Here is a 16863-nt window from a genome sequence, read left to right as displayed (position 1 = left end):
TCCCAAGTGCTGGGATTAAAGGTGTGCGCCACCACTGCCCGGCAAAGTCACCAAATCTTAAATCAGATTTTTTTTTTCTTCTTCTGTGACAGGGTTTCTTTATCCTGGCTGTCCTGGGACTTGCTTTGTAAACCAGTCTGGCCTCAAATTGAGAGGCCCATCTGCCTCTGCCTCCCTAGTGCTAGGATTAATGGCATGTGCCACTAATGCTGGGCTATTAAATCTGAATTTTAAGATGGTAAAAATTTATCTAAAATATAATTGAGAGGTTTGTATTTTCTGAGATGATACAATCCTCTCATAAATTAAAATACAGAGTATGTGTGTGCCCATGGAGGCCAGGGGACAACCTTGGAGACTATTCCTCAGGCACCTCACATCTTATTTTTAAGACATAAAATATTTAAAAAAATAAGACACCTTATTTTTAAGACTTCAGCCTGGAATGCATGAAGTAAGTAGGCTAGGCTAGCCCCAGAGCTAGAGAGCCACCTGTTTCCACCTCTTCAGCACTCAGTTAATAAGCAAGTGCCTGCCACCAAACCTATCTTTTTAAAAAGGTGGGTTCTGGGAATGGAAGTCTTGTCTTTGCAAACACTTTACTGATAGCCATTTTCTCAGTCCTATTACTATTTTTATAAAAAGTGTATATACACACATTTTATAGGCACCAAATCTCTGCAATATACCAGAAGCCAGTAACATTGTTTCCTAGAGGGAGGAGGGAGGTGATCTGAGTAAAGAGGTGGGCTAGAAGGCTAGTCTAACATTTATACCAAATTCTGTATACAGAACAAGTATCCAGGGTAGCTCCAGGGACAGATCTGACTAGGAGTGGCAAGGGAATGAAGACAGACAGACGGACGATAGACAGACAAGCGGGCTATGAGGTGGATTGGGCCCTGTGATGGAGAAACCTCAGCACCCTGTAGCTCCCCGTGTTGGGAGCTACTGCACACAGCTGAACTGTGCGGAGTTAGCACAGACAAGAAAGGAGGCAGTGGGTATGATAGGCAACTGGATCAAGGAGACAGATTGACCTAATCTCAGACCAGCCTCTATGCCATAAATACCCAGGGGAGAAAGTTATGGGGACATTTCTGCATGGTCAACATCCACATACACCACAGGAAGGCTTGCCATCCCTCTGAGCCTCAGCGGTGGGGTGGGATGAAGGCTCTCCTAGGGGTCTGAGGCTATGGGGTCCAGAGCGTGGCTCTGCCCATGGCTGGTACCCATGTACTCAGACTCCACTCACTGGGCTCTTCCTCGGCTCCCCACAGCCGCTAGTCCAAAGGGAAAACCCGTAGTGTGTGGTGTCAGCCGTCTTTCTTGACTTCTCTTACTCCTGCAGCCGCGGGCTGAACCCAGAGCTAGCCAATGCCAGCCATTTAGCTAGCCAGCTTGTCCCAGGGACTGTTCTGTCCCCATGCTGGGTTTACAACCCAAACGCTTGTCTTCATGCTTGCGCGGTAAGCACTTTATCCACGGTACCATCTCACCAGCCCTCAAATTATTTAAGCCTACTTCTCATTGTGTGTGTGTGAGAGAGGGAGCGCACATGCCAGCGCGCATGCGTTAGTCGGACGATGAGACCCAGTGGGAGCTGGTTCTCTCGTCCGTCGTGTGTGTGTGGGGTCCGGAACTCAGGTCTCAGCCTTGGTCCGGTGCTCGTGCTTACTCGGCCATCTCAGCAGCCCCACCCCACCCCTCTAATTTTTTCAAAATAAAAGCAATACTGACCATGTATCTTTAATTTTCCATTTTTATCTAAGAGATCACCTACTATTAAAGAGATGTGTATCCATTGACCAGATTTATTATCAATTCAATTTGAAGACAACTTTTAATCTTTAATAAGTTATATTCATATCTGAGATTGTGTAAGGTTTCTCACGGAGAAAAAGAAATCCAGGCAGCAGCTAGAGCTGCGACACAAGCTTTCTTCTGCTCATCCTCCCGTGTTCCTACTATGTGGACTGAGTGACGGTAGCCAGGCTTTTTTTCTTTTTCTTTTTTCCCTTTGAAACAGAGCCTTACTGTGCAGCCCTGGCTGGCCTAGAACTCACTGTGTAGACCAGCTGCTGCCTCCTAAGATCTGGGACGATGGACGGAGGTGGTGCCTGGCTAGCCAGTGTCTAAGTTAAGGGTTATGATCTTTGACCCACTGCTCAATCCATTTTGAGATTTGGTTGATATTGTCCTCGAGCTGTTCTGGTTCATTACTGGGCAGCTGATGCACGATTTCTTCTTTGTAAGATGCTATGGCTTCTTCATAAAGAACTTGAAAAATCTCACACTGAATATTGTCTTGTAGTTTCTTCTCATTATAACCCCTGGAAGGCAAAGAGAGGTTAAGTAAACATACTAACTAAGCATTAACTATTGCTTCAAGAACAACCTAGAAACTGGACACTTTTTTGAATATATCAAAATTTACACAAAAATCCTCTCATACTCTCTTTACCCAGAGGAGACAAGCTAGCAACTATGAGAGATTTCTTTGACACAAGGGCTAACCTGAGAATTATGAGGCTGACATAGGTTTATTTAGATCAAGTGCTAATGTATTTGCTGCTCAAATAATTACCAATCAACTAGCCGGTAAACAAGTCCCTACCTCAACCCAGATTCTTGGCTAAATGAGATAAATAAAAAGACTCATAGTTGGGGCTGGTGAGATGGCTCAGTGGGTAAGAGCACCCGACTGCTCTTCCAAAGGTCCGGAGTTCAAATCCCAGCAACCACATGGTGGCTCACAACCATCCATAAGGAGATCTGACGCCCTCTTCTGGTGTGTCTGAAGACAGCTACAGTGTACTTACATATAATAAATAAATAAATAAATCTTTAAAAAAAAATAAATCTTAAAAAAAAAAGACCCATAGCAAGGATTTATGATAAAGACAGATAGTATACATAAGAGGGAAGTGTGGAGCTGGGTGTGGTGGCTCACGCCTTTGATCCCAGCACTCGGGAGGCAGAGGCAGGCGGACTTCTGAGTTCGAGGCTAGCCTGGTCTACAAAGTGAGCTCCAGGACAGTCAGGGCTACACGGAGAAACCCTGACTGGAAAAACAAACAAACAAACAAACAAAAAAAAAAAAAAAAAAGAGGGAAGTGTAGGATACCATACATCAATTGGATAACTCATTATAAAAATGTTATCTATAATTTAGTAATCCCAAAGGTAATAAAAGTAACTTACATAATGTTTAGGCAGTATATAAACCAACTAAACAGCCAGTTAAAAGTTAAGGGCCAGAGGACCACTACATGGTATTTGTTGGTTGAAAAGCTACGCAGGCCATTTGGAACCTTTGACAGGAATAAAAGAGTTTGATATTGGCACTTCAAGAACCAGCCTCACTCCATTTTGTTCCTGGAAGCCATTGAGCTGGGATCAGAGGTGTGTGTCACAATGCCCAGCACATATCTTGTTAATTTTCATAACCTTCCCCACTGTTGGTATGGGGATAATTTGAATGGACAGTATTTAAACATAGATTATTAGTGCTTGGTTCTTTTCCTAGAAAAGGCTGTATAGAGGATAAAACACGATAGTGTGGGGATTTCTATCTGGTATATTATACTAAATCAAATTTTCAGTTAAAGCTGGGCGGTGTTGGTGCACTCAGGAGGCAGAGGCAGAGGCAGAGGCTGGCAGATCTCTGAGTTCAAGGTCAGCTTGGGCTACAGAATGAGTTACAGGAAAGCCAAAGCTACAGTCTTTGGGGGGGTGGGGGGGAATTCAGTTGAGGAATTCTTTTACTCAGGAAGTACTTACTCGGGCCTTGCAAATGTCTTTGGCTCAGTATAACCATATCCATAGATTTAGTTTACAGAGAGCAGACAAAGCAGCTACTCTTCAAAGAGTGTCTTCTCGTGGGATTATCAGCCAGCCTCATGAACCTGAACAAACTTTATTTGCCTTAAGAACAAAGTCAGTGTTTCTTCTTTCCCTTACCTTGTTTCAAGTCGTTTATACAATACACCATTATCTGTTCTCAACACAAACACTATATGAAACCAGCGTTCGGGGAAGAAGTCACAGCCGTGGTAATCCACAATCACACCGCCCTCCTGCATCTGATGCTCTAACTCATCGACAACCTGTGATGGGCACACACCAATAAAAAGGATGAATGGCGGGCGGTGGTGGCGCACGCCTTTGATCCCAGCAGCTGTGCCCTCGCTCAGTGGTACTTACCCTATCCTCATCTAGAATGGGACAGCCATACTCCTCATCGTAGCCGTCGTATAACTGCCCTGCAAGAGGGTACACGAGCTCGTTAGTAGTTTCCAAGCAGCCCTCACTGACTTAAGTTAATTCTAGATTGAGGAAACCCATCGATGATTTCTTCAGATCCAGACCGGGCACTGATGCAATGACTCTGCATGGTCCACAAACATCTAGGGCCATAGCGAAAACTGGATCTTTCTTAGTAGGAAACCTGGCGGCAACATGGCAACATAGCTCAAACTTACTTTGTTTGCTTTGTGCTGGAGTCAGGGCCTCTCCATGTAGACCAATCTGGCCTTGAACTAGGACTCCTCTGATCTCAACCTCTGGGGAACTAGGATTACAGGATGTGCCACCCTGCCCAGCTCATATCAAATGCTTACATTAAAAAGAAAAAAAAAAATTTTTTGCCCGATGTGGTGGCACACACCTTTAATCCCAGCACTCGGGAGGCAGAGGCAGGCGGATCTCTGTGAATTCAAGGACAGCCTGGTCTACAGTGAGTTCCAGGGCAGCCAAGACTACACAGAGAAACCCTGTCTCAAAAAAGCAAAAAATAAACAAAAAATATTTTATTTTTAAACTGTATTATTCTTGAGGCCAGAAGTGTAGCATCCCTGTAACTGGTATTATGGGTTGCTGGCTGTAAGCCATGAGGTAGTTCCTAGGAACTTAACTGTGGCTCTCTGAAAGAGCACAATTCGCTCTTAACTCCTAAGCCATCTCTCTAGCCCTAAATACATGGGGCTCTGTGCAGCCCAGGCTGTCCTGGACTCACTCTGTAGCCCAGGCTGTCCTGGACTCACTCTGTAGCCCAGGCTGTCCTGGACTCACTCTGTAGCCCAGGCTGGCCTGGACTCACTCTGTAGCCCAGGCTGTCCTGGACTCACTCTGTAGCCCAGGCTGTCCTGGACTCACTCTGTAGCCCAGGCTGTCCTGGACTCACTCTGTAGCCCAGGCTGTCCTGGACTCACTCTGTAGCCCAGGCTGGCCTGGACTCACTCTGTAGACCAGGCTGTCCTGGACTCACTCTGTAGACCAGGCTGTCCTGGACTCACTCTGTAGCCCAGGCTGGCCTGGACTCACTCTGTAGACCAGGCTGTCCTGGACTCACTCTGTAGACCAGGCTGTCCTGGACTCACTCTGTAGCCCAGGCTGTCCTGGACTCACTCTGTAGCCCAGGCTGTCCTGGACTCACTCTGTAGCCCAGGCTGTCCTGGACTCACTCTGTAGACCAGGCTGTCCTGGACTCACTCTGTAGACCAGGCTGGCCTTGAACTCACTCTGTAGACCAGGCTGTCCTGGACTCACTCTGTAGACCAGGCTGTCCTGGACTCACTCTGTAGACCAGGCTGTCCTGGACTCACTCTGTAGACCAGGCTGTCCTGGACTCACTCTGTAGACCAGGCTGTCCTGGACTCACTCTGTAGACCAGGCTGTCCTGGACTCACTCTGTAGACCTGGCTGTCCTGGAACTCACTCTGTAGACCAGGCTGGCCTGGACTCACTCTGTAGACCAGGCTGGCCTTGAACTCACTCTGTAGACCTGGCTGTCCTGGAACTCACTCTGTAGACCAGGCTGTCCTGGACTCACTCTGTAGACCAGGCTGGCCTCCAACTCAGAAATCCACCTATCTGCCTGCTAAGTGCTGGATTAAAGGTGTGACCCACCACTGCCTGGCCCAAATAATGTCTTTTAGTAGAAGGTTTACCTCTATCCCCCTTTAGGACAGGATCTCACTATATCTCTGGGTAGCACTGGACTCAAGAGATCCCCCTACCCAGTCCTCTTGAATACTGGGATTAAAGACCTGAGCCTCCCCACCTAGCTAAAAGATTTACTTTTAGTTACGTATCTGTTCATGTGTAGTTATGTGCCTCTGAGTGTGTGTGCCTGCAGAGGCCAGAACCATTAGGAACTGGAGTCATTACACAGTTGTGAGCCACCTCTGGGTGCTAGGAACTGAACTTTCTTCTCTGCAAGAGCAGTATGCATTCTTAAGAGTCAGCTCTCCAGCCTTTCTCTGAAAAATTTAAGTATCAAAGTCTTTAAAGAGCAGGGGAGGGGAGCCAATATCAGAGCTATTAGTGGAAGAAAATAACATTTTGTTGTTGTTGTTGTTATTGATTGGTAGGAAAAGGGAACATATAGACAGACAAATATAAACACTCTCACACATATCACTGTTGGGCCTCAATCCCAGCATGCTAAGAAGCAAATGCAGGAAGATTTCTGAGTTAGAAGCCAGCCTGGTCCACACAGTGAGTTCCAGGACAGCCAGGACTACACAGAGACCATGTCTCAACAAAACAACAACAAACAAAACAAAACAAAGCCACAAAAACTAAATAACAACAAAAACAAGATTGGGCTCCAACTTAAGGTCAAGAATATAAACTTGGGGACTGGAGAGATGGCCCAACAGTTAAGAGCACTAACTGCTCTTCCAGAGGTTCTGAGTTCAATTCCCAGCAACCACATGGTGGCTCACAACCATCTGTAATGGGATTGGACACTCTCTTCTGGTCTGCTGAAGACAGCTATAGTGTATTTGTATACATAAATCTTTTAAAAAAAAGATTTTAAAATTGGGGGCTATAAGGTAGCTCAGCAGTTTAAGAGCACTGGCTGCCCTTCCAGAGGTCCTAAATTCAATTTCAATGCAACCGCATGACGGCTCACAACCATCTGTAATGAGATCTTCTGGCCTCTTCTGGCATGCAGGTGCACATGCAGATAGAGCATTCATATACATAAAATAAATCTTTAAAAAAACACACGCAAACACATACACATACAAATATACATACATACACACTCACTCCAAGCAATCTCAGGTTCTTGCTTCTGGAAGTAAATACCACTTCCTGATCTCACCCTTTCTTAAGGGGAAGAGGAGTCAGTCTCTTCACTTCCCAGAATCCTCAAGTCATTCCTCTCAAAAGGTCGATGGTCTTGGATTTGGGGATACAGCTCAGTGGTAGAGCACTTGGCTAGCACTCAAAAGGCCCTGAGTTCAATATCATATATAGTCAAATTTTAAAGAAAGTTAAATAGCTTTATTTTATTGTTATTTTGTCTTTTTTTTTTTCAGAGCTGAGGACCAAACCCGGGCCTTACACTTGCTAGGCAAGCGCTCTACCACCGAGCTAAATCCCCAACCTCAATGGCTTTATTATAAAAGGCAGAGGCCTGAGAGATAGGTCATCAGTTAAAGGCACTTGTTCTTTCAGAGGACCTGGGTTCAGTTCCCAGAGCTTACATGGCGACTCAGAACTGTCCGTAACTCCAGTTCCAAGGGGTCTGACATCTGCTGGCATCAGGCATACATGTGGCAACCGTACTAAAAATACCTGACTCATGCTTTCAGGAGGTGTCTGCCCTCTTGGAGGCAGGGAAGGTGAGGCAGTCTGGAGTGGGGAGCTTGCAGCTGCCACTGCTTTACATGGTGACTGGCAGGAAGTAGAAGGCAGGCAATAACCATTAAGGAGAGCCCCCAGCACCTCGGCCAGCCAGGCCCTAACTCCTAAAAGTTTCACAGACTCACAGTGTCAGAGTATGGAACATAAGTCTATGGGGCTGAAGAGAAGGCATGTTGGTAAATGGCCTGTTTAGCTCCTGCAGACCAGAACTGTTTCCAGCACCCACATGGGCAGCTTACAACTGCCCGTAACTCTAACTTCAGGGGGGCCACATATCTCTGCCTTCTGTGGGTACTCACAAGTACACACACACACACACACACTTAAAAATAATAAGAACAAATCTGTATTATCATTTCTTAAAGATTTATCTGTGAGTACGCTATCTGCATTTACACCTGCAGGCCACAAGAGGGCACCAGAACTCACAGATGGTTGTGAGCCACCATGTGGTTGCTGGAAACTGATTTAGGACTTCTGGAAGAGCAGCCAATGCTCCCAACCCCTAAGCTCTCTCTCCAGCCCAGCTTCACTACTATTTTAAATCTAAAACAGCCACTTATGACGTAAAAGACCTTCAATCCTGGCATACAGACAAGACACCCATACACATAAGCATTTTTTTACTTAAAAATTATATGCTGTCGAAAAATTAGATGTAGTAAAATTAACCTTTAGAATTAGAGTCTAATTTCTTGCAACGTTTGTTCTACATATTTTTTCTTTAAAGGTTTATTTAATGTGTGTTTCTGTTCGCCTCCATGTACCTGTGAACCACATGGATCCTGGGTCCAGAAGCCCAAAGGGCCAATGGATCCTCTGGAACTCTGTTATGAACAGTTCTGAGCTGTGTGTAAGGGCTGAGGACCAAACATTAGCTGCTGAGCCAGCTCTCCAGCCTCCTTTGATGTAGAAGGAAGGTTATAATTTTTTAAAAAGATTATTTAGTTAACATGTATGAGTACACTGTCACTGTCTTCAGACACACCAGAAGAGGGCATCAGATCCCATTACAGATGGTTGTGAGCAACCATGTGGTTGTTGGGAATCGAACTCAGGGCCTTCGGAAGAGCAGTCAGTGCTCTAACCACTGAGCCATCTCTCCAGCCCCCTAATTTTTTTGTTTGTTTGTTTGTTTTTTGAGACAGAGTTTCTCTGTATAGCCCTGGCTGTCCTGGAACTCACTTTGTAGACCAGGCTGGCCTCAAACTCAGAAATCTGCCTCCTCTGCCTCCCGAGTGCTGGGATTAAAAGCGTGTGCCACCACACACGGCTATATATTTTATAATTATTGTCTGTACATGGTATGTTTAGGAGAATATGTAGAGATCAAAACACATGTGAGTCTTCACACTTGTTTGATTTTACCTGCTGAGACATCTCTTTCGTCTACAAAGTATATATAAAATATATATGACAGGGAGTTTTTTGTTTTGTTTTATTTTGGTTTTTAATTCCTCCTCCGAGACAGGGTTTCTCTGAGTAGCCCTTCCTGTCTTGAAAGACCTTGAACTCAGATCCACCAGCCTCTGCTTCCAAAGTGCTGGGATTAAAAGTGTGTACCACCACCACCTGGCTAACAAAGGACATTTTTTTCTTCTTCTTTTGGTTTTTCGAGACAGGGTTTCTCTGTGTAGCCCTGGCTGTCCTGAAACTCACTCTGTAGACCAGGCTGGCCTTGAATTCAGAAATCCACCTGTCTCTGCCTCCCAAGTGCTGGGCTTAAAGGCTTGTGCCACCACTGACTGGCTGTACATATGATCTTAATACAGCAAAGATCAAAAAGCTTCATTTGATCAAATGACTGAAAGTTCAAAACATTAAATCAATTTCCCACGCAAAGTTTTATGATTTGAGGAAACTAAATATGCACAAAATCCCTGAGAGAAGAACACTGGGTTCACTGAATGGAGGAGAAAGGGGAAGAATGGCTACACATAAAGCTGAAGACCAGCTCATGAGAGAACCAAGTACAAAGGCTGAGCTGGGCAGCAGATGCCTGTTAAGCCCAGGACTCAGTGAGAGGAGCAAAAAGGAACTCAAGTGTCCTAAGCAAGCTACAACAGCACAGACTCTCCTTCCTAAAGGCTCCCACCAACATTCTGATCCAACCTTGCCATTCTCTTCTCTCTCATCCTCTTCTAACATCAGTGAACAATAGTATCAAAAGGCAGGTGGGAGATACTGCAGACCGAGCAGGATTCTCACACGAGGCTGGCGTCTCAGGTGGCAGATACAAAGTAGCAAGCCCTGGGTTTTAGCCCCAGCACCAAATAAACCAGGTGTCCCGGGCACACTTAGAAGTGGCTCAGCCAGTAAAGGTATTTGCTACCTTGCCATTTGAGTTTGATGCCTAGGGTCCCCAAGGGGAGAGCTGGCTACTGCAAGTTGTTCACGGACTTCCACATGTGCCTGGAAAGCTCTAACTGACACATACATACATACATACATACATACATACATACATACAACATAAGTAGTATTAAAATAATCTGAGGCAGAGGCCCCACGCCAAGGAGGTAAGAAAGGAGCATTGCATAGACTTTTTTTTTTTTTTCAGGGAAACTATCAGAAGTTCGAGACCAAGTATAACTGCACAGAGAGTACAGTGTATGTATGGCAAGTTAGAATCAGGAGGTGGTAGGAAGATTTCAAGCCACGCTTTTTTTTTTTTTTTTTTTAAATAGGTTTTTTGAGACAGCGTTTCTCTGTGTAGCCCTGGCTGTCCTGGAACTCACACTGAAGACCAGGCTGGCCTCGAACTCAGAAATCCGCCTGCCTCTGCCTCCCCAGTGCTGGGATTAAAGGCGTGTGCCACCACTGCCAGGCTTCAAGCCATGCTTTTTAAGTACGATAATTTGGAGATGTGTTGACAAAGTTTAGACATGTATAACAAGTATCCAGAAATTAGGCTTCCAAAATTACAAACACGAGTCACCAGGTGGAAGGTGATTAGTAAACCGGAGTGTGAGCAGGAGGGAAAGGATTACCAGATGGCTGAATCACCTTAGCGACAGTAAACACTTAAAGGTTTGCAGGGCTGTTCCTTAGTTAAGGTAAATCATAGCAGAAGCTTGCTAATGAAGAGAGAAATCAAGATCTAATTACTGCGCAAGCACTCCGTGGTAGTCGTGGTAGAGTATATGCTTATTAGCATGCATGTAAAGACCTGGTTCCATGTGAAATGAATTCAATACCCCTGTACTATTCTACCCAGACCTACGTGTACCCTGGAGTTAGCCTTCATTGTGCAAAAGGTTACTAAACTACAGGTAGGAAAACTGAGGATGCTAATAACACTAAAACAATTGTATATGAGAAAGAACACCAAGTGGAGAGTAATCCAAAACGGAGGACATACGATAAGCATTCTCAGACACCCATGCTATTGAGAGGCTCAGTCACAAGAACCATTTTAGCCAGAGTTAGGGAAAACATTTAAACTTTAAAAAGTGAGACAGGGCCAGGAAGTGGTGGCGCACACCTTTAATCCCAGCACTCGGGAGGCAGAGGTCAGTGGACTTCTGTATCATAAATCATTTGTGAGCCAAGGGATCTGGAGCCCTCATCTGGCCTCCACAGGCACCAGACACACAGCACAGCACAGTGCAGTGCACTTACTTACAGGAACACCCCCCCCCCCCCACACACACACAAAAGGAAAAAAATGCCGAAGTATAACGAAGTATGACCAAAAAGGTTCCATTTAAAAATGGAACTAAAAGGGGGCTGGCAAGATGGCTCAGTGGGGAAGAGCACTGACTGCGCTTCCAAAATTCAAATCCCAGCAACCACATAGTGTCTTACAACCACCCGTAATGAGATATGACACCCTCTTGAGGTGCATCTGAACACAGCTACAGTGTACTTATGTATAATGAGAAAGAAGTCTTTTTTTTTTTTTTGCTTGTGTAAGTCATACTTTTTTTAATTAGGTATTTGCTTCATTTACATTTCAAATGCTATCCCAAAAGTCCCCATGATGGTAAATAAATCTTACAAAAAAAAAAAAAAAAAAAAAAAAAGGAACTAAGAAACTAGGTCACTGAGGAACTTAAATCTAAGCATATAAATGAAATATAGTTTATATGAATAAATCTTGACCAATAGTAAATACATGCATCATGGATAGATAAGCCAGAGAAAATACCCTAAGAGTGACTCATACACAGCAGACTCTCAAAATCTGCCTGGGTGTGCTAGATTAAAGCACCTTTAATCCCAGCACTCAGGAAGGCTCTGTGAGTTCAAGGCCAGCCGGGCCAACATAGGTAGTTCCAGGATATCCAGTACTACAGAGAGACCCTCTCTCAAAAATCAATAAACATCCAACGCCATTAGAGGTAAGGTAGCACAGTAGACGCAGTAAGGGAGACTGTAAACCTTCAAGCTGGGGGGAAATTGTTTTTGAAAACATAACTGCCAAAGTACCAAGAATCAAACTGATAAATGACAATTTTATTTTTTGTGCATAAAGGTTGATGAAAAACCATCACTAGTTCTAGTAAAACTGAACATTTTAATCAAAAAGCAAAGCATACGTATGAAACACCACTTTCTAAAGTACAGCTTTAAAACATCTAACATGCTTTTTAACTTGTAGTACAATGGATCCAAGTCCAAGAACACAGGTTACATGCATCGTGGCTAGACTACATATTATCATAGTCATCATCATCATCGTCATCATCGTCATCATCATCGTCTTCACGTTTCCGTTTCAGTGCATTTGCTGACTCGGCTGTATTCTGTGATACCATATTAGTAGTAATAAGAATGTTTTTGGACCCAATTAACGATGGATTAATAAGAACATTCTGAACTGTTGATGTTGCAGGTATAGAAGCTTTTACAGCAGGGGACTGAGAAGCAGGCATCTGTACTGTAAACCTCTGTCCTGTGAGGGACATTGGGGTGCCTACTTTAGTTGAAACAGACATGGTTTGTGGAGTCGGTGTACCTAGGGTGGGAGTACTTGGTCTACTAGAAACTGAACCAACACTTAACCTTGGAACTGTTATTCTTCCTGCAGGAGCAGGTGCCTTTTTCTGTAAAGACTTAAGCCTATAGTTTGGGGCAGTTAAGCAATACCTATCAGGTGGCAATCTAGGACCTGAATATGGCTTGATCAGTGGCAAAGGGGTTTGATTTCTTTGTCGTGCAATATCTAATAAGAAATCTCTCGGGGGTGGAGAAGTGAAAGACTGGTCAGCACGGCACTGGATTGCCAGTCGTACGTCATCTGCATCAACAGTAGCTTTCTTAGCATGGCTGGAATAAATTTTAGCATCATCTAGAATTGTTGTCACATATCGGAAGGCAAACTCCAGCATCTGATTTATAACTCTTGGCTCATATTCTGTAATCCCCATATCCTTCAGGATTTGTGCCATCATCTGTGCATCTTTCGGCATGCTCTTGGGAGACGCCATCTTGCCAGACTCCATGATATCCGCTGATCAGACTTTAGGTCATTTAAAAAAAATATGGAAATTAGATCAAACCGAAATAGTTACTTCAGTAGCAACTGCTAGGAATTTAAAATTTTCAAATGTTTTAAAACTTTAAAAAATATATTTAAAATACAAAACATCAACCTTTTTTTCTAATTAAGCATATTTAAACCTCCCTTTGGTTAAATACTAAATTCCTTCTCTGAATGTAGACTATAAAAAGGATGACACAAATAAGTTAAATAATAAAAGATTAGGGGAAAACAGGATAAAATAAGTAAAACTACCACACTTTATATGCAATGAGTCTGGGCATGCAACTGTCAAAATGATTTTTAAAAAATAACATAGTCATGTTCTAATGGTTTGAGTTCACAGTAACCTGTCCTTCCTGAGAGATCAGTATGTCTCGTATAGTCATTTAAAATCACTCAAACCTTTGTGTCTGCTGAACACAGCATTTTCCCTCTTCTTCATATTCAGATCTTATCTATCGAGTCTCCTAACAGAAACTCTCCTAATTATTACTCTTTGCAACAATTCTAGTTATTTTGGGTTAGGGAAGGGAAAATGTCCAAAATAACCATGTGATGCTACTATCTGCTATACATGTGACACTTTTTCTTTCTCAGGTCCCTAGCACAACAGAACTGCTTACTACCAGGATCCTTCTGCTTTCTGGACCTCTAGCAACACTTAGCAGGACTAACACTCTATTACCTGACTTAAAAACAAAAACGCAACATCAAAGTGACCCTTACCTTCTCGAGCTAGATCTCCCACGTTAACGTACTTCAGGCCTGATCTTGATGCAAGTTCTTTGCCTAGTGTGGTTTTTCCAACCCCTGGTGTACCTGTAAGATTAGACACAGAAAAATACTGTTCAAATACTACTTATTTGTCAGCCATCTTCTGCCCTTAAGGTTCTTAACTGATATAAAGCCTGGTATGGTGGTGTACGTCTTTAATCCCAGCACTTGGGGCAGAGGCAGGTGAGAGTCTCTGGGGCTTCAAGACCAGACTAGGCTACACAGTGTCAGGACAGCCAGGGCCACATAGGAAAGCCCTATCTCAAAACCAAACCAAACCAACCAACCAAAAAATTCTCCAGAAATTACTGTCTACTAGTGTCTATATCCTAATCTCCAGGGATAGGACTGCAGCAATTTTGATGCCAATTCTGCCTGCCAACAACAAAATTCCCAGCATAAAATTAGACACCTTGCCGGGCGTGGTGGCCCATGCCTTTAATCACAGCACTCGGGAGGCAGAGGCAGGCGGATTTCTGAGTTCAAGGCCAGCCTGGTCTACAAAGTAAGTTCCAAGACAGCTTGAGCTATACAGAGAAACCCGGTCTTAAAAAAACAAACAAACAAAAAAACAAAACAAAAAAATTAGGCACCTCAAATACACTATTATCACTTATTGCGTTAATAAAAAGCTTAAAAAACATTCAATGGGCCGGGCATGGTGGCGCACGCCTTTAATCCCAGCACTGGGGAGGCAGAGGCAGGTGGATTTCTGAGTTCGAGGCCATCCTGGTCTACAGAGTGAGTTCCAGGACAGCCAGGGCTACACAGAGAAACCCTGTCTCGAAAAACCAAAACCAAACCAAACCAAAACCAAAACAAACAAACAAACAAAAAAACCAAACAAACCCCCACCCCCCAAAAAAACATTCAATGGGGCTGGAGAGATGGCTCAGCAGTTGAGAGCACCAACTGCTCTTCCAAAGGTCGTGAGTTCAAATCCCAGCAACCACATGGTGGCTCACAACCATCCTTAATAAGATCTGATGCCCTCTTCTGGGGTGTCTGAAGACAGCTACAGTGTACTTACATATAATAAATAAATCTTAAAAAAAAAAATTCAATGGAAAAAAAGTTTAGTATGAGCAATACCATTACTACCATTTCCCCTAACAGAAATACCTTCCCCAGAGGGAGCTACTTTAAACCAGTTTCTTACTTAACTTTCTATGTGTTTGTGTGTATCTAAGGGATACTTGGTGTGTATTTAAGTAAGTGTATACATACACACTGTATATATCCACACAGCATAGATACCCTTATAAATGACACTATACATAGTTTGCTTTTCTCCTTTTACAGCTAATACCCTCCACTTCCCCCTGTTTTTGTTTTTTTTCGAGACAGGGTTTCTCTGTGTAGCCCTGACTGTCCTGGAACTCACTCTGTAGACCAGGCTGGCCTCGAACTCAGAAATCCGCCTGCCTCTGCCTCCCAAGTGCTGGGATTAAAGGCTTGTGCCACCACTGCCCTGCTTATAGCTAATACCCTTAAGACAATCAAATGCATAATGTTCAAACTTATGTCAACTTGAACATTGTAAGAAATCCTGAAAAATCATGTCTCTATAGTCAAAAAAAATATACTTCCACTGTAAGAACACATCAATCCCAACTCTTACTCAGCGCTCGTGAACCCTTTCTGTATTCAACACTCCCATTCAGATCTACAGAGTTCTTATGATGTAACTCTTGTCCGTCCCTCCCCACTGCTTTCCCCCCTCCCGCCAACCGGCACGGTTCTAGGTTGGCCTTTGACTTCTCATCCTCCCTAGTATTGGAATAACAGACATATGCCACCCCATCTAGTCTATGTTGTTCTGGGGACCTGATTCCAGGGCTTCCTGCCTACTAGTGAGTAGTCTACCAACTGATCTACAGCATTCTCTGCAGCCTACTGGCTTCAGAATCTGAAAGCCCCAAGAAACTGTCTGGCCATGCAAATCAGATATTGTAAAATGTTCCTAAGGAATCTCAAAGCTAAAGCCTGCAGAGCTAAGACAGACAACAACCTCACCTGATTCGTTACCTGACAAAACAGCAGCTGAACTTTTTTCAGTAAAGTGATGGCATCTTTATCTATATCCATCCCATCTTTGTACAACTGGCCTATGACGCTACTAAACGCTACAACTTAACCTTTCTTATTAAAGCTCCGAAACGTCCCACCCACGATCAGCTCCAGATCACCACAAACGCTCAGAAACCTTAACACTGAAACAACAACAAAGCCCGTGGCGCGAACCGAACAAAGTAACAGTTCATTAGTCACGTCTCTTCACAAGCATCCCAAAAATCATCTACAGAAACCTTTCGGGAAGTGTTTCTCAAAAGCAAAGGGGTATCTAAAAATAAAAAATAAAATAAGAAGGTGACGACCAAGAAGGCCCAAAGACTGGGGTACCCACCATCACCACATCTCCTAACGGCTAAAAACTGCCTCACCGCACCTCGATTTTTAAAAACCCCAAGCCCGACCGCGACAAAGGCTCAGCAGCCCGTTCTCCAGGCAAAGATACCAGATTGACAAAGGCCAAGCGTCCGGCGGAGCGACGGGGCAGCGGGAGAGCAGGAGCCGGCCTGCCGCTCTCCCTCTCCTCGGCGCGGCGTCTGACCAACCGAACCGCCGCCTCCGCCGCTTCCCCCGCCCCCCACCCCAACGGTCGCGAGCGCCGGGTCCTGACGCGCCAGCCGACACGGCACGCCGCGCGGCCTGCGGAGCGCCCCCGGGACCTCACAGCCCTCGGCAAACCCCGGCCCGGCCCGACCCGACCCCGTTGCGCGCCCTAACCGGTGAGCAGGATATTCGGAAGCTTCATAGTCCTCCTTCCCCTGCAGCCAAAGCCTCCGCTCACGCGCCCGCCCCGACGCGCTTGCCAGGGAGGAACCGGAAAGGGCGGGCGTGCGTGCGGAGGGGCGGTCTCGTGCGCCTGTACG

At 44.7% G+C, this 16863-nt stretch overlaps 2 protein-coding genes across 3 annotated transcripts; both read right to left on the bottom strand.

The window, feature by feature from the left end:
- Positions 1-1747: 1747 nt before the first annotated feature.
- Positions 1748-16820, bottom strand: Ak6 (adenylate kinase 6). Its single transcript, NM_027592.3, has 5 exons — positions 16718-16820; positions 13880-13972; positions 4210-4268; positions 3967-4112; positions 1748-2336 (listed from the first exon to the last, which is right to left on the bottom strand). The coding sequence occupies exons 1-5, from the start codon at positions 16743-16745 to the stop codon at positions 2144-2146; spliced, it is 519 nt and encodes a 172-aa protein (NP_081868.1). The 5' UTR covers positions 16746-16820; the 3' UTR covers positions 1748-2143.
- Taf9 (TATA-box binding protein associated factor 9) lies at positions 12103-16820 on the bottom strand. 2 transcript variants are annotated; one of them, NM_027139.5, is made up of 3 exons: positions 16718-16820; positions 13880-13972; positions 12103-13129 (listed from the first exon to the last, which is right to left on the bottom strand). In NM_027139.5, exon 3 carries the CDS (start codon positions 13110-13112, stop codon positions 12318-12320), a length of 795 nt encoding a protein of 264 aa, NP_081415.1. In that variant the 5' UTR covers positions 13113-13129; positions 13880-13972; positions 16718-16820; the 3' UTR covers positions 12103-12317. The 2 variants fall into 2 exon arrangements, with proteins under 2 accessions (NP_081415.1, NP_001015889.1); NM_001015889.2 differs by lacking the exon at positions 16718-16820 and adding an exon at positions 16446-16556.
- Positions 16821-16863: the final 43 nt, after the last annotated feature.

The sequence above is a fragment of the Mus musculus genome, chromosome 13 (genome assembly GCF_000001635.26).
Source record: "Mus musculus strain C57BL/6J chromosome 13, GRCm38.p6 C57BL/6J".
In the NCBI taxonomy this organism is placed as follows: Eukaryota; Metazoa; Chordata; class Mammalia; order Rodentia; family Muridae; genus Mus; species Mus musculus.
This window is presented reverse-complemented; position numbering and strand designations above follow the sequence as displayed.

Coding starts and splice junctions, on each gene's coding strand:
- Ak6 (NM_027592.3), bottom strand. CDS start 16,745: ATGAAGCTTCCGAATATCCTGCTCACCG. Junction 13,973..16,717: donor TCCGAATATCCTGCTCACCG/GTTAGGGCGCGC, acceptor CTAATCTTACAG/GTACACCAGGGGTTGGAAAA. Junction 4,269..13,879: donor GGGAGATCTAGCTCGAGAAG/GTAAGGGTCACT, acceptor ACCCTCTTGCAG/GGCAGTTATACGACGGCTAC.
- Taf9 (NM_027139.5), bottom strand. CDS start 13,112: ATGGAGTCTGGCAAGATGGCGTCTCCCAAGAGCATGCCGAAAGATGCA.